The sequence below is a fragment of the Callorhinchus milii genome, unplaced genomic scaffold (assembly GCF_018977255.1).
Source record: "Callorhinchus milii isolate IMCB2004 unplaced genomic scaffold, IMCB_Cmil_1.0 Scaffold2, whole genome shotgun sequence".
In the NCBI taxonomy this organism is placed as follows: Eukaryota; Metazoa; Chordata; class Chondrichthyes; order Chimaeriformes; family Callorhinchidae; genus Callorhinchus; species Callorhinchus milii.
This window is the reverse complement of record NW_024704743.1, coordinates 59,511,135-59,537,852: the sequence shown is the minus strand read 5'-3', so window position 1 is coordinate 59,537,852 and position 26,718 is coordinate 59,511,135. Positions and strand designations below refer to the sequence as shown.

At 39.3% G+C, this 26,718-nt stretch overlaps 1 protein-coding gene across 6 annotated transcripts in view; it reads right to left on the bottom strand.

The window, feature by feature from the left end:
* LOC103185983 (cytoplasmic dynein 1 intermediate chain 1) overlaps positions 1-26,718 on the bottom strand; it is a 119,467-nt gene that overhangs the window by 82,912 nt on the left and 9,837 nt on the right. For 3 of the 6 annotated variants that reach the window (XM_042331930.1, XM_042331925.1, XM_042331926.1), the window contains 5 exons: positions 25,360-25,477; positions 23,524-23,638; positions 18,575-18,716; positions 5,580-5,639; positions 1,933-2,045 (listed from right to left, as the gene is read on the bottom strand). In XM_042331930.1, coding sequence (XP_042187864.1) covers positions 1,933-2,045; positions 5,580-5,639; positions 18,575-18,716; positions 23,524-23,638; positions 25,360-25,467 — 538 coding nt within the window. In that variant the 5' untranslated portion in view covers positions 25,468-25,477. The remainder of the gene's footprint in view (positions 1-1,932; positions 2,046-5,579; positions 5,640-18,574; positions 18,717-23,523; positions 23,639-25,359; positions 25,478-26,718) is intronic. The other 3 variants (XM_042331927.1, XM_042331928.1, XM_042331929.1) reach the window with 3 other exon arrangements.

Below are 26,718 nucleotides of genomic sequence, written 5' to 3'. Positions count from 1 at the left end.
TTTGTGGATAGGATGCCCAATGCAATATTCAAAATGTGGTATTTCCATTAATCTATAAATAGATTATAAATATCTAGAATAACTTACATTAGTTTATGTTCTTCAAGATTCAACCCAGTATTTAATTATTAACTGTAATATTAAATTAAATTAGAAATCTTCAGTGAATGATTAGTCTCGGAGCACTTAACAGAGGCAGAGGAGCTTGAAGCGAGCCGTGCAGAAGGGAGAAGGTGACTTTAAACATGGCCGAAGAGGAAGGTCTTCAGTTGTGATCTGGAAAGGGGGAAACAGGAGCCAAGACGAAGGGATTGAGGGAGAGAGTTCCGAAGTTTCAGAACGTAGCAGCTGAAAACATGGCTGCCAATGTTGGGCAGAGACGGCGAGGCACAAGAGGGGGCTGGAGCCAGCCGAGCGGTGGTGAAGTGGAAAGTAAGGCAGGGAGGTAAAAAAGTACATCTGAACTAGTACAGTTTTATAGATGTCAAATTGTGAATTCCAAAGCCCACGTTATACATTTGGTTTCCTAACTACATGGCCCCACTCAATAAAGCTTTTCAATTTGTAACACAGTACAATATTACCTTTCATATTTGGGCATTTAGCTACAAAATACAGTCACTGTACTTCACAGTATATCTTGTGAAGCGATTTGAGACATCCCTATATGAAAGGCACTATATCAAATGAAAGGATTAGTATTATAAATCTGATTCAAGCATCTGATTTTCCAGTAATTCCAAACTTTTTTTTTTAAAATCATCTCCATTAATGCAAATATTCTCTTTCAGGAGAACCTGCAAAAATAATTTCTGTATGGTCAGCATTTCACATCTGCAAGGCTTATTAATGTATCTGGAAACATTTAATTGCCACCACAAGAGGGTGCCATTTTGTTGCTTTCCTCACACCCAGGATCACAAGAAAATGACGCATGAAATCAGAAATGCCATAAGGCCCAACAAGACCGTCCTCGCACAAACCACACCATACCTACAAGATTGTGGACTCCACCCCACCCACTCAATATCTTGGGGGGGGAAATTCTGCACCACGCTGCATGATTCCTAGAATATTTATTTGTCCATCCTGCACATCTCCACTATTGAAACCTGGCTTCATTCCTTTCAGACAGTTCTGTCTCATCTCCAACCAAGACGATTGAGAGGATCTTGAAATCGATCCATTCTGTGATGGGGAGCCAGTGGTGCCTAGCGAGGACTGGTGTGGAGTGGGTTTAGTGTGGGTGATTATATTCAGGTTGAATGGTTCATTGTTCCCATCTTGAAAATAGCTCATTAAGAGTTAAAATAGCTCTTCTATCAGCATTTCCCTAGTATGTGGTTCAGAATGGTCTACTACTGTAAGCTTAACTTGAGCTGCAAGAAATATACAAATATGGGCCCGAATACATTACTTGGAAAACCCTTTGGGAAATCCACTTCGACATTACTTAATTCCAAAATTGGGTTCCACTGCTTAATGGGAATTCTAACAGAATTATTTCATATCGAATCTGTTAAGAATTCTGTAAATCAGACTTTATTGTTAGAACAACATTACATTGAAGAAAATACTGAGTTTTAAGTGTTGTGAAGCTTTTTTGTCTTCCGCTAGGATAAACTATAAGCTACAACCATAAACAATCACTTTAATATTTCGGGTGCTACCTTACGTTTTCTTTCAATAGGCACCAGCCCCATCTGAATTCTAAGAATCAAGCAAACACCACATGCCTTAGCTTTCACTGAAAAGGAATAATGTGAACGGGGGGAGCCAAATGCCCCCACGAGGAATTGCAAATTGACATTGGGTCTCCCACTGTTTATTATAATCAATGCAAACTGCATAATTAACTAAAAATTGTCCACAAGATTACAATCTCTAAGAAACGTTGAGCTCACAGATATGCAGAGCCTGGTCCTACCTTACCTTCTTGCTGGTGAGCGACAGGTGTTTGAGTCTCTTTGCAGTACGACACTACTTCTCTTGGTAAGAAGTCAACTTGAGTAATTTTCGAAATTGCAAGTTTAGGCAAGCGACGGCTGCATTAAATAGCGAAAAGTTAGTAGCAAACAATTGTTATCAATACTTTCAATACTTATTTCAGAAGACCAATATACATTTGCTAAAAATTAAACACTTTAAAAGGTAGATTAGGGAATTAAGACTAGGCAAGACTGTTTCAGAACAACAAAAGATCAAAGATCCAGATCCTCATCCTTTCAGTGCTGTTCGATATTCACCATAAAAAATGATCTAGTGGCAAGAGGCAGGTTTTCAATGGTTGACTTGGTGACTATGAACTGTGATGGCAGAAGGTTTTCAAGCTGCTCTAACACCTGTGGCTGCAGTACTACCACAAAATCCACCCAAGAGTCAAGGAATGTGGGCTCTTTATCAAGAGGCACATATATGCCAGAACAATATGCTGTTGGGAGATTTTCTCACTTTGCATTGCTTGTTACTGCAGAGGCTGTTCATGCTGCATGAGGTGCTCAGTCTGCCAATGGGAGAAACACTTTTATTTTTAGGAAAGAGATGATAGAAGAGTTGCAGAGGAGATTTACTAGGATACCAGGGATGAGTGGTTTGGGCTGTGAATGTAGAATGGAGGAACTGGGACTTATATCGCAACTTCCTTTGAATGTGTATCTGTGCTTCAGTGGTGGAATTCTCGCCTGCCACTTAGGAGGCCCAAGTTCAATTCCTGACTAGTGCAAAGTATTTAGATTCATGTAGAGTATAAACACTGGTACAGACTAGTGTTGGATAGTCATTTCCCTTAAAAAGAATAATTTGGTCACTCAAACCACAACGGTTTGTGGAACACTGCTGTGAGCAATTGGCTGCCACGTTTCACCCACAAAATACAGTCAATTCATTTTACAGTATATTCTGGGAAAAGCTTTGAGACGTCCTGAAGACCTGATAAGGCACTATATCAAATGCAGGGAATATGATTATTATTATTTCCGTGCTGTACAATCTATGCCAATACTTAAGGTTGAGGGGTGACCTGTTGAAGGTCCGAAAGTCAATTCAAACTAAACCCCGAAAGTCAATTCAGCTGCCTCCATTTGGCAGATGTTCCTCCTGAACTTGACTTTTTTTCCTCTTTCTGGGAACAGTGGTAGAACGATGAGGAGGATGACACTCACTGTTGCCATTGATGTCACTCAGAGAGGTGGGATGTGATATCAAAGAGATTATGACAAAAGAAAATGTCAGGTGTCAGGAGGACCTCACATTCTTTGAAAAATGGCTATTTTTCTTTAAGGACTTTATTGGTTTTAGATTGTCCCCAAAAGTTTCATGCCGACATTTAAATAATTTTTTTCGACATTCAGGTGTCTGACACATGTGGTTATCCATTGCCATTCTGAAGAGTATCCAAACCAGACAGAGATTCATGTATGCCACCTTCACATGTCTGTGTCTGAAATAGAATGTGCAGTGTATCCTGCTAAATGCTCCGAGATGCTACTCCACATGAAGGGCACAAGATAATTGCAAGTTGTTGTTGTTGCTTATGTAATTCTGAAGAATATTAGCTGCAGGTTGGCAACATCCAAGGCTTGGGAACCACCGAAGTGTGTAATGGGACACTAATGAAGTTTAACCAGCAAAAAACATATCGCTTGCCATTGAAAGCACTGTCTTGCAAGCTGCTTTTCCAGGTCGGACCATCCTATGCATTAGAGCTTTGGCTTAGAGGGTTAACAAGATCTGACGAGGAAGAATCCGAGCCCATAGTGATTGGTCTACTCCTCTAAGTCCTGCCAATCAACAGGACATGAAGTGCTGCGGACATGCCTGGCTCAGGACTACTGAGACCCCAGAGGATTAACTGGAGTCTGGCAGTTTGTAGCAAACCGTAACACCTTGGAACCAGTTCAGCTCCATGGGCCGCTGCCCCACCCCCCCAAACATTGTCAATAAAAGAGAAATAAAGGAGAAAAATATAGGATAATTAATAATATTTTGAAAACGCACAATTATTCTGTCTGGTTAATTATGAAAGATGATTGGTGTCAGGTAAATCTCCAAAAATCAAATCTTTGGGCACAGCAAACATTATGAGATAAAAGCTAATACATTGATTGAATGAAGGATACTTTTGGATCAATCTTATTTTTGGCTTTGCATCAGTAAGTACTCTCAAGCACCCATGTCAGACCCCACATTAAACACATGCACAAACTCCATCCATCCTGCCAAACCACCAAATCACCAACTTCAATACTGCAAATGTTCAGAAATGTGTTTTTAATATGCTGAGCTTGTGCCTGCCATGCTGGTTAGGAACAGCTCACAGAACCATTGATTTTCATTCATCTTAGTCTCCACTAAAATCCTGTTCCATGCCCCCTTTATTCCAACATCACAGTACCACTCCAAAATAAAAAAATCTTATGGGCCCTTTTAACAAAACCATCAAAAGAAAATTATGGAAAAATACAAATTTGAACTTTTTTAACAAAAACTTCAACTACTGTTATGTTAGAACATTTACAAATTGCAACATTGTAAAAACAACCCAGTTAACAATTGTTATTATCATCAACCCATAGCGCTGCAGGATTTGTGAGGAGGCACTGTAGGTATTGATGTGAAGATACATGGGGATCCATTCCAATTGTTGATCGTTATTGGTATCTAGGGATTATGGTGGAAAACAACTTTTGCTTGGACATAATCTCTGGGACTACCCTGACAAGGAGAAAATGACACTCTGGTCATTCTTATCTCGTCTTAAATAACAGTCCCAATGCAACTAAGCTTGTGTGCAAACAGTTCTCACTTTCGTGGTTCCAAGATCCTGGGAATGCAATGGAGGGGTTTCCTTTGGCCTATTTGAATAGTCCATGACCAAACAGTGAGGTAAGCGGGAGACTCCAACCTACACCAACCTGTTGTTCAGCACTCCAGAAGTATATCTCGTTTTGTTTTAAAAAGACAAACTGTATTAACCTGGTGCTCAATTAGCCTTGCACATAGCATTGGACTCAAGAACATGAAGAAGGCCATCAAGTCATAAGCTGTCCCAAATAGATCCTTCCACCATGTTGAAGGCAGATGACTGAATGGCTGAAGAGAAAACTCCGAAACTGGGAAATGACACCTACTGGAAGCAGTTACCTGGAGTCTGAGTTTGTTCATATATCTGGGGACTAGAATCCAGCTTGATTGGTAATGCAGAGGTAAGCAGATGCTGCTCAAGCTCCACACTTCCAATTGGTGGAACCATTTGCTCAGTGGGTACAGTTGCACACTTGAGCTGCGTGCAGGAAGATGGTAGCAGTACTCTCATGCATTTCATGCTGAGCTGTGCTGCTAAGAGGCCCACAAAGAATGTCTGAGACCCGGTATCCACCCACCAAGGACTCAAACTTGCACTTGTCGCATATCTAATGACAAACAGCGAAAAGGACCAATGTCATGAGAAAGTAATTATGCTGACTGTCGGGATCATGGACAAAGTTAAATAGCTGCTCACACATCTTCAATAAACCAAACATTATCACAGTATGGTCTTGTATAATAATGTATGCAAAACACTGAAAACAAATACATACCCAAGATCAGAGTCAGACTGGAGCTGAAGCACTGAAGGATCAGTGTCCCACTGTAGTGTTCTAAATTGGTTGACCCAGCATAAAATGGGAAGGAAAGTGAAAGATCAGAATATTAACTGATACGATTACAAAATCACACAACAGATGGGATTCAGCAGTAACTGCAGAGCTTCAATTTAATGACAGCAAAACGTTAAAGATCACTCTGCACTATCAAATTCACATCCAGATGTCAGAATACATGTATAAAACATAGATCTGTGGCACTGGAAAGTTTAAGAGTTCACAATATCCATATAAACCCTAATCCATTTTGCAAGTTATTTTTTCCCACCTCATGGTTCCTCATCAACATAGGCAATTTTCTGTTGGCCCTGGAGTGAATACAGTGCCAGACCTTAAATAATAATACTAATCCTTGCATTTGATATTGCATTTATCACGTTTTCAAGACATCTCAAAGCGCTTCACAGAATATACTGTAAAATGAATTAACTGTATATTTTGTGAGTGAAACGCGGCACTCAATTGTGCACAGCAGTGTCCCACAAACAGTCATTGGAATGAAGTGAATGGTTAAATTATGAGAACACGTTGCATAAACTTGGCATGTATTCTCTTGAGTTTAGAAGGTTGAGGGATGGTCTAATTGAGGTGGTTAAAATGTTAAAGAGATTCAATAAGGTAGATACAGTGAAACTATTTCCTCAAGTGGGGGAATCCAGAACAAAATCTTAAAATTAGAGCTAGGCCATTTAGGGGTGAAATCAGGAAGCACTTTGGAAATCTAGAACTTTCTCCTCCTGATGTGGATGCTGGATGAACTGAAATTTTCAAGACTGAGGTTGATAGATTTTTGTTAAGTCAGGGTATCAAGGGACATGAAGCAAAGGTGGGTAAATGGAATTGAGGTACAGATCAGCCATGATCTAATAGAATGGTGGAACAGGCTCAAGAGGCTGTGTGGCCAACTCCTGTTCTTATGTTCCTTTGTTCCTATGAAACTCAAGACAAATAAAACACACAAGGTCAAGATTGGCTGGTAAAAAGGCCAGCCAAATTACACACGGTAATGTCCCACAAACAGGTGTAAAGTGAATGGCCAATTTTATATCTGGGGGATTGATGGCACTGGGAGACTCTTTACTCTTTTTGAATAGTGCCATAGCATCTTTAATGTTCACTGCAGGAAGACACGGCCTTGGTATAACATCTCATCCGAAGGTGGCACCTCCTAAAATACAGCACTCCCCAGCACTGAATTAAAGTGTCGACTCAAAATCCCAATTTAGGGTTGAAACCATAATTTTCTGAATTAGAAGCAAGAATTCTACCATCTGAGCCAGGCTGACACCTAAAGGTACAGTGATTGCTTGCTTATCCAACAACAAATTGCATTTATAATAGCGCCTTTCAGATCGGGGGGGGGACATCCTAATAACCTGAAATGATACAGGCAAAACATGTTTGATGGATTGAAGTTCATATACTCCAGGTCAAAAAGATTTTCTTTGAAGCTCTGGTCAGTTATTATCCTACATAGAGTGGGAAGAAATTAAGGGAGGGAATGGGGAAAACAGTTTCCGCATCACTACAACCCATACAGACCAGTTAACCAACAGCTGAACACAGAGCAGCATTCACAAAACATTACCATGTCAAAAGCCCCAGTAACTGAGGATATTCATACTTTGTGAAGCAATACAGCACAATTTATAAATGTATAATGTCTTTCACGTCAGAAGGATGTCCCAAAATGCATGCACAGTGCTGGATGATGAGCACTCCCCAACCACAAATTGATTGCTAGGGGTGGGAACCGAGGAGAAAAAAAAACCTGAAAGTACGGTCAGAGGTATAATAATAATAATAATCCTTGCATTTGATATAGCGCTTTTCACGTCGGGAGGACGTCCCAAAGCACTTCACAGAATACACTGTAAAGTGAATTGACTGTATATTTGTGGGCGAACGCGGCAGCCAATTGCGCACAGCAATGTCCCACAAACAGTCGTAGATTGAAAATGCCCAATTTATTATTGTTTTGTTTTTGGAGGGATTATTATTAGGCATGTGGAGTAAGGAAACTTGCCCAAGGTTTCGCCCTGCCTGGAATTGAACTCAGGTCTCTCGCTTGCAAAGCGAGCGCTCTAACCACTGAGCTACAGGACTCCACAAGGTATACCTTGAAAGAGAAAGAGAAGAGGGAGCAAGCGAGTCAGAGGGCCTCCAATATGGAGTTCCAGAGAGTGGGAGTAGAAATGGCTGAATAACCATTGGTGGGGCAGATAGGGCAAGGACTTGTGAAAGAATGAATTGAAGAAGCAAACTGTGCACTGAGTTTCATTTGAACACAATTTAATAATTAGAATGTCTCAGTCGAATGACAATTTTATATGAAGAAAAGTTCAATTCCAATAAATATTGACTGAATAAAAGGTAGAATATAACCAACTCATAAAATCCACCCATATAAAATGAAGGGGTAACTGTGATGTGCATACATTACCAAAAGCCTGGGGAGCAAATAGCTCAAGATCCATTTCTTAATGTGAAAATACAGAACTGAGTCTTATTAGAGACATTAATGAGGGGCAATATAATGTTGTGTCAAATTTCTAAAAAGATGAGTTTAAAATTCAAAACTCTGTACAAAAAAAGTCAATCTATCCTGTGCTGAAGTATTTATATACAACAACATTTATATTCCCTAATATCTAAGCAAGATCCTTTCAGAGCAGCAGCGAGAAAAACTGCAGTACTGGCCTATATAGAAGCTGAGCTGACAAGACAAGGGGCTGCGAGGGCAACAACAGGAGTGCTGCTATTTCTTATGTGTCTCTACACCTCCATAGGAACCAGTAGGGCTTTATTTATTTACCTTATAGCTACTGCCAACAATGTTGGTAACAGTGCTGAAAGCAAGTACACCACAAAAAAAATTCTTCTCCCTATCTGGTAAAGGAGTGAACGATGGAAAAGTTCCAGGCATACTTTTGATTACAATAGTTTCATTATATGAATCACTTTTCAGATCTTGTCAAATGAACATCTGTCCTTCATAAAAACTACCTGGCACAGACTGAAGCCTTTAGGCTTGCACAATGCTAAGGATTTTACAATGCATTTATCAAAGAGATAAGATAGTAATTTGCAAAGGGGAAAAAAATCCTTCTCCTCCTCTTCCCATCCGTATTCAATATAAAGAAGAGTGAGATTCATTATTTCGTTTACCATTTCATTTTGATACATCTCAGGGCCTTTTGTCTATAAATTAAAACAAATTATTCTAACCTTGCGTGTTACCATTGAGGCCACATTTGGAGTACAATATGCAGGTTCCAGCACTCTGTTTTCAAGACAATGATGCATTCAAAAAGAGTTAAAAATGACAAATTTGATTATGGCTCTATTATGAGGAGAGGCTTACAAATACCCTGAAAAAGCAGTTAATACTGAGTCAATCCATTATCAAGAAGAAACTATGTGAGCTCCCTATAGGTTATGCCATCCCTGACATTTACAAATAGATGACAAAAGGCGATCAAACTCCCCCACACAATCACCTGTCCAAGCACTTTTCAACCCCACGCTCTTTAATATTGACTCATTTTGATGAAAGGAAATCTTGGACATTCTACTGTGGCAATGGTCTAGTAAATGATTGCCAAAGACATCCCCACCCCTATACAATCCCAACTACAGCCACCAACTTTGTTTAAATGGTTGCACTCAAAGATACAGTACTTGCTGCAATGAACTGCTCAATGACAGCCATCATATAGATCCTGCCATTTTAACTTATAGATTATAAAATAAGTGATGCAATGAGTCAGACCACTGGCTCTGAATTAAACCCAGAACAATGAGCAGAGTTTCCTCCAAATGTTGGCTGAAGAGTTCTATCCAAAAATAGTTTGCGCAGTCGTAACTCGGTTGCTAATGGAAGTGAGGCCCCAACACAACATTTTGTACTATTCAGAATAACTAGCAATCTGAATCAGGAATCCACAAAGATGAGCAATATGGGAAAAGAAAAAAATGTACATTTGGGATATTCACATGTCCAGGTTAGGTAAAATATTGGGGAGGGCAATAGAGGGCACTTTATTCTGTATCTGATGTAAATAATTTATTCTCCAGCACAGAGATCCCTCACCTTAATGAGAAAATGAAAATCCACCATGAATAAAATGAAAGAAATTTCATTCTAAATAAGACACAAGATATACATCAAGGACTTTCCATTCAATGTTAATCCAAAGGCTAAAAGAATCATGCCTGCAAATTGGTATTGTTAGGTTTGATATGAGTGCAATATGTCCCCAATTTGTTTTCTGTTTGTAACAATGGTCTGAATTTTCCTTCCAAGAAAATGTATCAAAATAATAAAACAAAATGGCCTCATCACAGATGCAGATGACTCAATGCTGAGTTGAATCACGACAACCCATGAAAAATCAAGAAGCAATAGCTTTCATTGTAATGAATGCAGGAATTAATTTTAATCATTCAGTTTAGGTCTTTAGTGTAATGCAGCCATTGATGAAAGTGTTGTTACTTAAGGAACTTTTCTAGCTGGTACAAATATATGTACGGAAAACATCTGCATTCATTTTAAAACAATGATCATTTGCCCGCGGTAGGGATGAAACAGTTCAGTGAAAATCATTATCTCTTACGCTGAATAATAACAGCCTCAAGGTTTCAATGGTCTTACCTTCTTTGATCAATCAGAGGCAGGTAGGTTTTATAAGGGGCAGCTGTTGACTCGATAATATTGGAAGAGTATTTCATTTAATGGAACTAATGTAATCAAAAATCTCTTTATGTGGGAGCATTCAGATGCAGTTAAGACTTATAAAATGTATGCAACTCTGCTTTGATCCCATTTTGGATGACTGGATCATCATCTGAAAAGCAGAGATCAGAACAGTCTGAACCAGTTGGGTCGACTTTCAGAATAGATCTGACCGACTAACACAAGGGAAAATTCCATCTGTACTGTGAGAAACTAGGTTAGTTTCCTCCCAGGGTGGGACAAATCAGACCAGATTATTTATAAAGAGATTTACCATCTGCCGACGGTTGTCATAGTCTCTGATAAAACCCCTATTGTATCTGTACATAAATAACCAAGTATTTAGCTAATTAACATTGCATTTAAAAATAACTATATATAGCAAGGAATGAAAGGGTTTAAGAGCGAAATAAAAATGCTCATAATTTACTGAACTATAGAATTGTATCGTTTTTTCAAAAGCTGTCCTGAGAGAGAATATTTCTCAAGGTACTCCAGAAGCCCAATATTTGTCATGTTCTTCGCCTAAGACTTTTGTCTTAAAATGTAAAGTCATGCAAATTTTTGGAAAATTCATAACTTTAGTTTTAATTGAGAAGCCAGGTTTATGGCGCACCTAACAAAAAAAATGCAGAAAACAGGATTCAGATTTAAAACTGAATTTTAAGAATTTTCCAAATTTCTACACAATCTTACATTTTTCAACAATAGTTTTAAGTTTAAGACAAAGAAACATTTCTGGCCTCAGGGATCAGCTTGAATAAAAGACCAAACCGCATCCACCACATGCAGCTCGCAATTGCATATTTCGTAGGAGATCATTAGAGATTACAGATGGTTCAGGGCACTGGAATGACAGAAACACTCTGGATGATTTTTTTTACAATTGCAAATCTAGGTGAAGGGCCTTGGTCCACAGTACAGTACACCACCAAGGCTGAAATGGATGGCACAAACTAGTCAAGAAAAGTGATGCCAAGTATTTTTTTTAAACAGTTGTTTCTCTCCATGAGTTGACTATTTGAAGCATTAAAAAAAAGGTATCAGGCGCTTACCAACGTTGCTTGCTGTTTGCTGTGCATGTACATAAAATAACCTAATGTGCGCTATAAAGAAGAGCATAATAATGGGATTCCATTGCAATGCTGTTGGAATAATTGGAATGATCCTTTACCCTCCCAATATGAATTGAGAGGGTGGATGAACATAAATTCCATTAATATGTGTGTTAAGCAGTACCATTGCATAAGGGATACCAAATATTTTTGCTGGCAAAAAAATTGCAATGGTTAATTTTAATATATTTCATAAAGAAATTAAAGCCAACATTGCTTTTGAAGTATGTTCTGTTGTATTTTGTGAAAAACACTATATCTTTCTAAAACATTTTCAATTATTTATATTTTACAATTTTCAACTGAAGATTTAATAAACTGAGCACCCCAATCGCTAGACTCTTCCTTACACAGGCCACTCACTCTCCAGAACTATGCAACCAGTGTCCTCTCTCATACCAGGCTCTGCAAAGCTCAGCTACACATTCCTCAGAAGAAAATCAAATTCCTTGATTTCGCCCCCTATTCCCTCCACGTCTCACCCCACTGTACCACCCAATTGTTCCCTTTGTTCAGTGAACATCTACTTTGTGTCTTGTTTGTCTCATATCAGCAGGCAGGCTTTCAGCTATCCTGCTCTCTGGAACCCCATCCCGGAATCCCTCCAACTCCCTCCCTCATTCAAAGTCCAACTAAAGATGTACCTCTTTGACTATGCTTTCAGTCATCTTTCTCTACCCCACCCCTTTGGCTCCCATCACCCATCTCGGGTGCCCAGCTAGCAGTGTTAAGTGCTTTCAGATGTCCTCTGTATGTGAAAGGCTCTATCTATATAAATGTAAACTATACTGCATTGTTTTATGTCATAAAGTGTTAGCTCTTTCATACAAAAAGTTAGGAAAATGCAGTGTCCAAATCGTTGCCAAAAAGGAAATGCCCTTTTTTTCAAATTTATGATTGTAGGACAATTATAAAGCTGTTATGTGATCAAGTGATTCCGATTTTCATGAAATGTATTAAATGTCACCAGTTTACAATGATCAGTGTCAATCTGACTCAGTTGGTAGTACACTGGACTATGAATCAGAAGGTTACGGGATCAAGGAGCTCAGTCTAGGCTGACACTTCAATGCAGTGTTATGATGGGAGCAGTGCATGATCTTGGACCCCTGGATCGTGGAGTCCTGCCATGCCTAGAGCGCTACAGGACTTCACTTGCAAGTGAGAAGCACTCACCTTGCAAGCAAAAAAACCTGGGTCAGATTCCCGGGCAGGGCAAAACCTTAGGCAAGTTTCCTTACTCTACACATCTTCAATTACCCAGCAGTAAGTAGGAACCTGGTTGTTAGTCGATTGGCAGATTGCTTCCCAGTGGTAATAATCCCTTAAAAATAATAATTTTAATAACAGTCAATGATTGTTTGGTCACACTGCTGTACGCAATTAGCTGCCGTGTTTCGCGCATAAAATTTACAGTAAATCCACTTTACAGTATATCCTGTGAAGAGCTGGGAGACATCTCAATGACGCGATGAGGTGCTATAACAAATGCAAGGATTATTATTATTATGATTGGAGGTGCCTTCCTTCAAATGAGACCAAAGTCCTGTCAGCCTGTTCAGTTGGACATTAAAGATTCAATAGCACAAATCATAGGGAGATAGGAGTTTCTTTCGGTATCCTGGCCAATAAACCTATAGTTACAATTTTTTATTTGCTTCTCGGCCGTTTGTGGGAAAATCCTGTGAGCAAATGGGCTGCCACACATTCCGCACAACCACAAACTTTTTTACAAAACTTTGTTAACTGCTTTCAGACATTCAAAGCTACAGGTGCTGTATCAAAAGCAAGAATTATTATTTTATTTATTATTCCTGAAATCATTCCATATCTATTGATCAAATCATTCCATGCCTTTTCCCCAAATCACTCTGTACCTATTAATGCAATCATGCTGTTATGCTGGTTGTTTACCAACTACAACCTTCTTCCTCTTAGGTCAACAGAGCAATTACCCGGGCAATTCACTCACTTGGAAAAGATGAGGAGCCATTATTCATGAATGAGAGGCAAACAATGTATACATATGCCTATTATTTCAAACTACATTTAATAGTCACCATATGTTAATTAGAATGATGTTTCAAAAGTTGCAGGTCAAAATATGCAAACATTGTAGAAAAACATTTTTAAGATTTATTTTTTAATCTTGAAAACACAGCAGATATTTGGATTCTTATTTAATTCAGCTTCTGACGGTGTGCTATGCATTTTGATAAGAACCGTGAACTGTCCATTTGGTATCACTGCAATCATTCCCAACCCTTCTCGTGATGCCATGTGAGGTGAGGTAAATAAGATAATAAGGATGCACTACCAAGAGGTAAAAGAGCAATCAGTATACTCGACTATCATTTGGCAATAAATGTTGCAAAGTATTTTCAAATGTTTCAATATACAAGGCTCTACAGTATTCCTTCTTCCTCTTTCTTTCTGGAAGAAAGACAGTAATAATAATACTCCTTGCATTTGATATAGTGCTTTTCACATCTTTTAGACGTCTCAAAGTACTTCACAGAATATACTGTAAAGTGAATTGACTGTATATTTTGTGGGCAAAACGTGACAGCCAATTGCATACAGCAGTGTCCCACAAACAGTAGTGGATTGAGTGACCAAATTATTATTGTATTTTTTCTTTTTTTCTTTGAGGGATTAATGTCAGGCATGTGGAGTAAGGAAACTTGCCGAAGGTTTCGCCCTGCTGGGAATCAAACAACAACAACAAAATTACATTTATAGAGCGCCTTTCACATCGGGAGGACGTCCCAAGGCGCTAGACAGTCAGTGGTCAGGACTCGAACATGGGGTAGGAGTGGTGTAGGGGTGAGGGAAGGCAGAGAGGTGGGAGGGCGACCAAAGGTACAATCAAGGGGGAAGGGTCTTGAGCCCGTTTTGAAGGAGGCAAGGGTGGAAGCGAGGTGAAGGGACCGTGGGATGGAGTTCCAGAGCGTGGGGGCAGAGAGGCTGAAAGCCCGGCCACCGATGGTAGGGCGGGTCGGGCGGGAGACGTGGAGCAGGCCGGAGCCCGATGAACGGAGGGAGCGGACAGGTTGGTAGGGAGTCAGAGAGGTAGGATATGGGGGAGAAAGAACAGGGGGCTGGAGGAGAAGCCGTTTGCTGAGACGAAGTGGAGGCTGCGTGAAAAGCTGAGCTACAGGACTCCTAAGGACATGTCTTTTACTCAACAACTACCAAGATGCCAAGATTTGAAATCAGGCAGCTCATCAATGTGAGAAATACTGAACCCAGATCATCATCAGTCTGGTTGTGGACAATGCATTGAAGCATCTGTATCTCTTGCAAAAAAATAATAAAATGTGCATTTCCACAGATTATATTTAAATCATCACAATATACAAACAATGTAGAAAAGCATTTTTACTATTTCTTTTTTAATCTTCAAAACACAGCAGATACTTTAGTAATTCAGTTGTGTGTATGACGCTGAATTCTTCTGATAAGAACTGTGAACTATCCACTCAGCGTAACTACGGTCATTCCCAGCCATCTACAGGCAGACCTCAGATGGTTTATATTACTTGACAGAAACCTCAAAGCGGCTATCAATTGCAAAGCCAATGGAAGTAACCTACTGCAACTGGATTCTTCAGATCTCAATAGCTCTAAGACAACAGTCCTTTGTGAACCATCAGATCAGAGGTTGCCAAGAAATATTAACTTAATCATAGGTTAAGTGTTTCCCCAAGGGATATGGTTATACATACAACAGATCTTAAGGCACTAAGCTGTTATTAGGTTTTCTAGAAAGACCTTTGATGTTTGTACTACAGTACACACTCGCAACAGCAGACTAAACTTTAGTGATCTCTCACAGCTCACATCAACAAATTCTGCATCAAATAATACTATTTAAAAAATGCCACAAGGGAGAAACTATGGCGTACTTAACCAGTGAAAAAGATGAAATGATCATCTGACAGCAGAAGAAGAGTCAGGTAAGGGAGGCGCTTACAAAATAATAACGATAATTGAATTAACTTCCCTTTTTAAATTGTGCCTTCAAAGTCAGTTTACCATCAGTCACAACGGGAAGACAATATCATGTGGCTGTTTGAGATGACATCATTCAATCACAACACAAAATGCTCCCAATCATGTGTACGAATTAACAATTAAGTCACTCATTATAGCGCTCAGGCAATTTTTTAAAAATTCAGTTATAAAACATGAAATATAGTTGACTGGTCTCTCACCATATGCAAACAGTGTGAGGTAGCAATAAATGAGGCAATCAAGAGGTTGAACTGCAGAATGAGCTGAGTCCAGAAACCATGCTCCAGGTGTACAGTTCTCTGGTTATACTACACACTGTATCCAATTTTGGTCACTGAGAAATATAGCCGCTGCTGAAGTCAACAAACCTCAACAACATGAAAGAGGAATGAACTACGAGGAATGAATAGAAAAGCTACGGCTTTTCACAGAGAATCTCATATAGAAGTATATAGAATGCTAAATAAGAATACAAAAGTAAAAGCCCGAAAATACTTTCAGATCTGCCAAGTGAGCAGGACAACAGAGAATTTCTCTACACAAGAGGTAAACACAGCCTGGAACATATTGCTCAGGGAATTGTGTGGATTCCCAAACTGTTTCTGGTAGAATTATTTATTATTTACTGTAGCCATCACCTGGGCCAATCAAAAAATGTGGAAATGTCTGCCAAAAACCACGGGGAGATTGGTGAGATTTTCGGAAATTTTCAAGAAAAATGCGGAGAGTTGATTGGTGCTATTGAGGAACATTTTACTGTCAACCTACATTTTTCACTTTATTGCTAAAAACTAAACATGAGCAAATAACACATATTAGATTAAAAAAAATTATTGCTTCTTTAACAAAAACTGGGCGGCCCTTTTTTTCAGGGTGGGGGGAGAAACTACACACAAAGACAAAGGAAAAAAGACACTTACACATTCACACAGACACACTCAAACACACAGAGGAAACACACTCATATAGACACTCACAAACACACACAGAGGGGAGACACTCACACAGACACTCACAAAAACCAACAGAGAGATACAAAGACACATAGAGCCACTCACAAACAGACAGAGAGAGACACACAGAGAGAGGGACACACACACATTCACAATAGCGGGGCCTCTGAGTGAAGCCCATTTGTCGCTTGCGCAGCACTGCGCATGCACCTCCGGAGCCGCTCCAGTTAGTGACATTGGGTAAACAGCGCGAGGCCAGAAACGACATTCGTAGCGAGTTTGTAGTGGATTGTAGTGGCCGCACTTTTCTATTGGCCCAAGTCATCGCCAATATTTTCCACAATTATGGAAATTAAGATTCTTGATTCATCTACAAATTTCAGATAAGCTTTTTAAAAGGCCACATTCACAGCAACAACCATTCACACAAGAAAAAAAAACAAATGGTTTCCATACCAGTCTTTATGCTTGCACAGTGTGAGAGAAGTGATTTCTTGCACAATGTGCAGGCACTAAGGCGGGTGTTTCAGAAAAAGACAAAAGACTTGAGTTGCGTCTTCAATGCTGTGCACATGCAGCGTAGGAAGTGATGTAGCAGTAGCCATTTTGACCCAAAGCAGTATATTAGAGCAGAAGTATTTGTCTTGATCAGTCCACATGCAGTAGTACATGCCTTCAATCAGTCTATTTCAAACAGTACATTCCTTAAATCAGTCTACATAGGGTATCCCTTCAAATAATAATAATCCTAACATTTATTATAGTGCTTTTCATGTTGGAGGACACCACAAAGCACTTTACAGGATACAGTGTTAAAATGGAGGGACTGTGTGTTTTGTGGGTGAACAGGGCAACCAATTTACACACAGCAATGTCCACAAACAGGCATGAAAACAAATTACCAATTTGAATTGGGGGAATTGCTGGCCAGGGCACCGGGACAAACTCTCTTCTGTTTTCGAATAGTGCCATAGGATCTTTAACCTGAACAGGCAGACAGGGCCTCAGTTTAATGTATCATCCAAAGGACAGCACATCCAATAATACAGCACAACTCTAGCAATGCATTCTATCTAAAAGCAATGTTGCATATGTACCTGTGCTGGGGATGGAGGGGTGGGAGAGGAGAAGGACAAGGGGTAGGGAGGGGAAAGCTGATCGAAAGCATGGTCAAAAATGTACTTGGGTGGTTTTCCCTTCCCTAACACTGGGTATGTGGTGCCAATTTAGCCTCCCTAAACAGCTCTGGCTGAGTCCAGCAAACTCAGCACGGACTAGGATTTGAACTATTTAAGCTCCTGGTGAGCAAACTGTAACTCTAACCGTTGCACTTTCAGAACATACTCAGTGGAACATTTTCTACTGCCACAAAAGCCACAGTCTGGGCAAAATTGCCAATTTAGGACCACATTAAAAGTCAGTTTGGAGCTGTGAGCTCACATTCACTAGGAATTGAATTAGACTATCCTAGCAAGCTAACAAAGTAGCCTTTCATCTCATCAGTCTGAGCTGGAATCAAACCCAGGTGTCAATGGTGAATGCACATTCTCCTAACTCATCGCACCACCAAGTTGTGTTGATGCATACATCCCCCCCCACCCAAAACAAAAGCTTCCAGAGCCAACCAAGTTCCATAATTCATATTCAAGTGACAAACCCTCTTTTTTCCCTTGCAAATGCAGTTCTATAACTGGTCATATGGAATTACAATGGGAGAAAAGAAGGACTCAGCTCTTCAAAGTAAGATTGGGAACTTGTGGGAAGAGCTGCAGACATGGCTAACTCCATGTGCCTCCAACTACAATGCAGGTCATGTGGTCCTTTAACCTACTTTTTCAGGATCCAGTATTTCAGTTGTTCTTTACATAATGCAGCCTTCTTTTCTCACATCAATTTACTTTTTTAAAAACTCCCAATCAACAATCTGTACAGCTGCTTGGTTTGAATAATCTCAGAGAAACAAAAATGGTCACGCATACAGAAAAATCTTCAAAATTAGAATATAGATCATACATTTAGCCAAGGTTAAGGGGGTACCAAATGCAAAATCTGTCTTTTTTTAAAAAAAACTTAGCAGCACCCTGCAAAGCATAAGTAAAAATTGCTTACCTTCCACCTTGTCCGCAATCTCCAGAATCCTGGCTGCCGGCTTCACTGGGTGTGCTCACTGATTTCGAAGAGGGAGACATAGGGGTTGGGACTAAATAATGAAAATAACAGGCATCCCATGTTACTAATCGCAGCGGCTGCACTGATGGAGAGCAGTGTCAGACAAGAAAATAAGAGGGATTTAAGCAAATGGGGAACGTGGCAGAAAATGGAATTGAAATGGTAAAAGCCGAAAGAAAAAGGAAAGAAAAGAGGGAAAAGTCAAATGAATATTTAATTTTTGATTCTGCAAAATATTCTATATGAATTTGGAATGTGTACTCAAGACACCTTACCACAATGTTGCAGAGTTTCACCTCATACCACACTCTATAGGTTGCTGTGAATTACAGCAATTTGATTTGGTGCATACAAGCCTTCCAAGCAGAAAAATGTTGTGTGTTGTATTAATTTCAGACAATGCTACTACAACTTAGATGAGCAGAACCCAGACCAAGATTAATAAGAGAATTGTGAAATCTTGATTCAATTGATAGCTGATCTGTAGATAATAAGCTTAAGTGCTCAGTAAAGGGTTCAGTAATTCACTGGCTGCTCATAACATTAACCATTCAAAATACCATGAATTACTGCAAACATTTTAATGCACTTGTAAAAAGATAGAAAAGTCAAGACTGTATATTACGTTCAATTTAATCGTAGATTCCTAATTTTGCAGAGCCACATGAGAAAATTAAAACAGGTTCTCTTGGGCTGGGGATTTCCCTCCCAGAAGCTGCAATTTCCTTTGTTTATGTATATACAATAAATACATGTTACTCATTTCCCTTTGTTTTTGTACATATTTACACCACTAGTTGTATTGTTTTGGGTCTACCAACAGTTAAGAGTTTCAATACAATTTAAAAATGATTATGGTATGTTATGACACATTTTAATCACTTCGATTTGATTCCAACCATTTTAATTTTATTATGGATGGAAAGGGACCAAATGCCTGACTTACTTAATTACACTTCATTTAAACGGATTCTCTAGAGAAACCTCAGAAATAGGATTCTGTAACGCTTTTCCCCCGTGTCTGACTATTCCAAAGGTCACAAAATGAAATATATAAATACTGCACAACTTATGTTAAGATTTAATCCCAAAAGATAACACGATTTGCAGCTCACATTGTGATCGGAGACAGACATTGCCAAGACTTATTCAACAACAACAACTTGGATTTATATAGCGCCCTCCACACTGGACAGCATCTCAAGAGAGCTTAAGTGATGTGATGCTTCCCACATCACTGTGGCATCCAAACGTTATTTAGGACTCAAGATACCAGCCACTGAATCCGAACTTTCAACTTCATCGCTGTAAGCAAACAATTTTATTACAACATCCCTTCCAACAGGCACTCATTTTACACTTACCAAGACAGAGTAATGTAAGATTATTTGTTTGCTCTTACTTTAGGTCAGATGGACTGCAAAGATCTTTTCCGGTTTGACATTTGAATGTTTCTTTGATTCAGTAGTTCGATGCTCATCTTCAAGTACTGCCCCAATACATCATTTTGAGGAACCGCAGCAAAACAATCATTGGAATATTTCATATCTATATTAAGAATAGCTTCTAAGTTAAGTGCAGTTTGACCTTTGGAACTTCCAGATACTAGGGGAAGCTCAAATACAAATGTCCAATTCTCCTTTAGATCATTAGCCTAAATGCCAAAACGTGCTTGGCTGCAAGTTCAACGAAAAGACAGCAGCACTCAACTGTAGATGCTTAGTGACAATTTTTGTGTTGCCATTTCAGAGTCCATTAAAGCTACAGGCAATTTGAAGTGGGACAGGAGCGGTATTAAATTTAGTAACATTCAGTTTAAGATATATGCAAAAAAAACACAACAGCTTAGACCAGGAAGGTGCAATTGACAAGCAAATAAGTTTGCAGGTATGTAGTAGACTGCAATAAAGAACAATCATTTTGATTTTAATTGGAAATCGGAAACTTATTCAAACAACTGTACTTTGATTATAATTTCAATTTGCCTATTGCAGTCTCAATTGGGTATTAAGAATAATAGGTTGCCTTGGCACAATGTTGATGTACATGAGATACAGATTTCAAAGTTTTCTGGAAAAACTAAAAGTCCTCTTTCGTGAGCTGATTTTACAAATTGCAACTGAAACCCAGCCACACTAATTCACAACTAAATTTACTTATTCATGCATTTTTTCTCTCTGGTGAGTAAGTGTAAAAATGAAACGGCAAAAAACAAAGTCTCAAAACCATGAATTAAACTCAAAACATTCTGGAGAAATAATTGAACAAAAAATAACAGAACGGGAACATATGTTGTAGAGTTTACATTTGACAAAGTACAGGACTTAATAAAGATATAATAATCCTTGCATTTGATTTAGCGTTCCACATCATCTAGACATCTTAAAACGCTTCATAGAATATACTGTAAAGTGAATTGACTGCGTATTTTGCGAGCAAAACACGGCAGCCAATTTCACACAGCAGTGTCCCATAAACAATCGTGGATTAAGTGACCAAATTATTATTGTGTTTTATTCTTGAGTGATTATTATTATTATCATCATCAGGCGTGTGGAGTAAGGAAACTTGCCCAAGGTTCACCCTGCCAGGAATCGAACCCAGTTCTCTCGCTTGCGAGTGCTCTTACCAATGAACTGCAGGACTTAAGCTTGACTATCACTGCATTCATACAAGTTGAGATATAGAACAGCACATTGGGACATGGAGGTTTATTATTTATAGGGCTACTGTTTTTCGTGGTTTAAAAATGTAAGTTTTTCTTTTTGGCATTTTTGGGGGATCTAAAAACAAAATTGTAGGTTTTGGGGGCTTTCACTAACTTGTATGATAAGATTCAGGGTGCCTATGCACACAGAGGGGAGAGAGACAAATTCACACATGCGCAGTGCCTCCCCACTCTCACAAAGCAACACAAGACACACCTGGGGACTCGGAGGGGAGAGGTGGAGAAAGGGAGTAACGTGCGCAGTTGACGTCAGGACAGGATTTTCCAGGGGTTATGGGATAAACACCGATTTACAATTTTTTTGTATCGAGGGTGTTTTATCAGGAGGTTTTGATTAAAACCAAATATTAGAAGACCTCATTATATACTATGAGAACACCATGAATAGATCATGTGTTAAAACTATAATATGCACCATATGTAAATGCCTGTGAATAATTTTTCTCATCAAATACATTTTTACATTTAGCATCTCTCACATCGGGAGGGCATTCCAAGATGCTGGGCAGTCCAGGGGCTACATCTGAGTTGAGTTGAAGACCAAGAGGATGGAGAGGAGGGGGAAGGAAGAAAACATGGCTGAAGTCATGATCAAAGAGGAAGTTCTCGAGGGGATCTTGAGGGAGGGTAGTGAAAGATCAGCCAAAGGGACCACAGGATGGAGTGAGGACAGATAAGCTTAAAGCCTGACGACTGATGGTGGGGATGAAGACGCGAAGCAGGCCAGTGCTCACTGAGTAGAGGGAGCAGACAGGTTGGTAAGGTTTGGGGAGGTTGCAAAAGTAGGGTTGGGCAAGACCGTGGTAGGCTTTAATAGTGAGAATGGGGATCACCGAACTCAATCTCCTGGGCTCAAATAGCCTGGTGCAGGAGTTAATTAAATGATTAAGGACATCTGTAATTCCTTTGTGAACATAATGTATGATACAGCTGTGTTTAAACATGGTTTTACAGACAATGCAAAACAGATGCAGCAGTCACTTTTTTGGCCACCATGTCCAGTTAATATTTGAGTAACAAAGTTTCAAAATAAGCAATGGAGAATTTAGGCAGCATACAGAATGAGTAAAATTGAATTGCTGCCCTATGGTTTTACCAATATCCTCTGGAAGACATTCACCAGTTTAAAAATTTTGCATAAGCACCAGCGATCCTGATTTTGAATAAAACAATTTAGCCAATTTTTAACCAATGTGGAAAATTCATGTGAATGATTTAAATCTGATTCCTTGCAATTTTAACTGTGAATGCAGCAAAAACGGCAAGTTTAGATTGTTCGATAGTTACAGCAAAAACAAGGAGCACAAATGGAAGATGGATTTCAGAGGCACACAGGACACAACCAAAATCCTACCCCATTGTACCTTTCTATTAGCTTGTTCATTTATTCCCTCATTTTTAATTCTGTTCCCTTATTTATAATTTTTTTGTTTTTAAAAATAACTTTTAAGTTAAGAACATAATTCTTAACAGCTTTTTTTCCTATTATTAGTTTTCTGTTCCATTGCCTCCCCCCCGCCACCCACCATTTTCCCAAATCAATGTCTTAATTTCCATTTTCCCACGTGAATTTAATGATCGCTAACTAGCAGAATGATTGTAGACTACCAATTTGGCTTGTAAGCATTACTATTTCCAATAATGTTTTGAGAGCTCAGTGATTGAACCACAACCCTGTGTGCCACTGTATATAAATGCAAGCTGCTGCTATTGTTGTTGAGTGAAGTTCATTATAGGATATCTTAACCCATCATTTAGTTTGTATGGATGTACTGAATATTAACCTTTTGTTCATTCAATCAAAAAAATTAAGCAACTTTTTTTTAACAAATTCCGTTCAGGGATGGGGTGGGGGGAGGAATAGAACCTGATCACACATTGTCAATCATGCAGAAGGGATTTTAAAATGGGATTCGCAGATAAAATTCAGGAATTAGGTTAAACAAGTTAAGATTATAAAGTTTCCATTCATCCTACTAGAAACGTGACCAAGAAAACAGCACAAAAGCAGAGGGTGCAAATGCACTCACAAAGCTTTTTTGCTCATACCCTCTTCTATTTCAACATTTTGTGTACACGTTTTAAGACACAGGATCTTCCTCAAGAATAATATCATATTCAATAGGATCAGATTATGTGCAACAGGTATTTCATTCTGTACCTAGTGGTGGCTCTGGTGCTATGCCAATGCTCTGCAGTAAAGCCTCAGTCTCTCTTCGCTTGCGGTCAAGGTCAGAATCCTCAGGGGGGGGCTCTTTTTTCTGCTGCATCTCGGTCTGAAAGCAGAGTTGGACATTCAGCAAAGTTAGCTCTTTGGTAAAAGATAACGGTTATTTATATTGCTTTCATCTTCTCAAGGAGTATGACTTCCCTTTTCTTCTACACTTTCGCCACACAAGTACCGGTTGCCGTTTGGTACCTGCGCAAGTGGCCAATCTTCACACATGAGTCTTGACAGCAAGTGTTATTCAACCGTGGAGGGCATGACAGTCAAGTTCAATCATTCAGGCTGCAGGAGTAATTCCAATGTCGATTGAGAAATGTGGCTGATTTCCCTTTCTAACCCAGGTTAGAAGTCCAATTGAAGTGATTCTGGTGACAGGTTTCTTAAATCTTCTATACCTTCTATTTCATTTTTAGGGTGATTCTTGAGGTGTCAGGTGTCTTGACATATGCAAAAACCTACCATCCTACTTGATACACATATTATTTTCATCCTCAAGGATATTATTATTATTATTATTCACTCCCCTTGCTTTCTATGCTTTCACAGGCACCTATTGCCCTTCTGTTACCAGCCCAAGTTGTCAATTGTCAAACATGAGTCTTGACGGCAAGTGGTCAATAGTCTGACCAACTAATGACTATCATCCTTGGGGGGAGAGGTGAGCAGGTTTCCTTGCAACTTAACTGGCTTCAAGGTGACATGCTCGTCAAAAGAATGTCAAAATTGAGCCAACCCTCTGTGATAGTCCAGTTGCTGAGCCCGCCTGAGCCAGGCATGTCCACAATGATGATGACAGCCTAGTCTGCCTGGCTCATTGCCAGGACTTGGAAAGGCAGACCAATCACTGGGGGCCTAATGGGTAGGGTGGTCCTAGCTGGAAACTCTAGGAGTACCCAAATCACACTCTGGTCCCCAAGCCTTAACTTGTGCCAACTGGCCCTAAAACTCTCCAGAATTAGGATAAGCAGAGTAAGTCCCTCCAGGGAGAGATTGCACATTCCACTACAAAAAATATCTATGTAATTTCCAGTTGTAGGTGGCTTGCATAGAACTCTGTTTGGTTTTGATGGGTTTCCACCTGTGCCAAGACACCTGGCTAACCAAATCATACTTGAGTATCCAAACTAGACTGACAATTCAACATATGTAAGGCAACTGCATAGAAATTTCTCTGCGTCTGGAATGGAATGTGCACCATTGCCACCTTATTTGGGTGAGTAGTAGGTACAGCTAGGCAAGAACTGAGGCTTGGGGACCCCTAGTGTGTATTGGGTTTAACCTGCTAAAACAGAAATAGCGTCCCAATGACAGCACTATCTAGCAAGATTCCTGCAGCTTATCCAGCTACAACTACCCTACCCATCAGGGCTTTGGCTTCAGGGTTAACAGGAACTTAGTGGAAAGAATTCCTGCTCCAAATAACTGGCTGCTGTGTCATCAGCAGTGCCCTGAAGAACCCGCCTGGCTCAGAGACTGGTTGACCACCACAGAGGATTAACTCAATTCTGATTTTATTACCAAGAACATCATCTTGGAGCAAATTCAGCCTCAAACTGAGCCTGCTTACTTCTCCCCCCACCCCCCCAAACACATACACAAAAAGAATCGTAGAAGCATTATTTAATAATAAATCTTGCAATTGATATAGAGCCTTATTACGTCTTCACTATCTTCTCTCTTGTGCGGCGAGTGCTCTACCCACAAATCTACAGGACTCCATTTTGATCTTAACAATTGATCTTAACAATTTAGAATTATTTACTTACTAACCTCTTTCCTTTTTCTTTCTTCCTCTTTCCTTTTTTTCTCTTCTCGTATCTGAGCCAAGCGTTGCTTTTTACGCTCCAACTCCGCTTTTAAATCACTTTTATCCGACATTTTCGTACACCTGAGGGGTCCAATATCAGTTGGCAAGAGTTAAAGATATGTCTTTAAGCCTGCAAATGAATACAATGTCAAACAATTTCTAAAGTATCCTTTAGTATTCAGTGGACAACTAAAACATAATTATATATAAAATAAAGAGATTCAAATTGCACTTGAAATCAACATTATTATGGATTTGAAGACAACATTCTAACCACAATGTATCAGAGCGATTTGAACACTTCAATGGTCTGAAGGTAATTTTGAAACTTGTTATCTATAATAGTAGAATAACAAACCTAACAGACCTATGTATAGGCTGTATTTTGAACTTAAAAACAATAAGTAAATAAATAAATGCAAGTTGTTGTTAAATTCACAGCCTTTAGATTTTATTTCCAATTTAAAATGATTTCAAGATGACATTGGTTTATTAAACTTTTCTGAGTATTTTATATGTTGTTCAAATCTATTTGAGTTGGTCGATTCATTTTAAACTTCTGGATTGTGGACAAGCAGAGGATCAGAAGATGAGTTGTACAGCTTAACATTTTCAAACTTGTGAACAACATCTTAAAAAAACTTCCACATCATAGACCTTTCCCCAACTAAAGCAAGCAGTTTGCTCCGAACTCAGGACTCTTCTAATGATGCTTTTCAACTAACTGTAATCCAAGAGACTGAGGATAATTTAGCATCAATCAGTTGCTTCCTCCAAAGGTACAGATATGATGGCGATTGCACCATGTGGGTTGTATACATTTTAAATGGATTGAAAATGTAAACCCAGATCAACACTTTAGAATAATAATAATCCTTGCATTTGATATTGTGCTTTTCACATCTTCTAGATGTCTCAAAGCCCCGCACAGAATATACTGTAAAGTGAACTAACTGTATATTTGTGGGTGAAACCGGTCAGCCAATTGTACACAGTTTGTGTCCCACAAACAGTCATGGATTGAAGTGACCAATTTTATTATGTTTTTTTTTCTTGAGGGATTATTATCAGGCGTTTGGAGTAAGGAAACTTGCCCAAGGTTTCGCCCCGCCAAGAATTGAACCCAGGTTTCTCGCTTGCAAGGTAAGTGCTCCAACCACTGAGTTACAGGCCTTCTGTTGCACCAAGACAGCAGAACAAGAGGGCATAGGTTTAGAGTTGTAAAGGGAAATTTCAGGGCAGAGACAAGGAAGTTTTTTCTTTACTCAGAGGGTAATTAACAATAGGAATAGGTTGATAGGAAGGGTAGTTGAGGCCAGAAC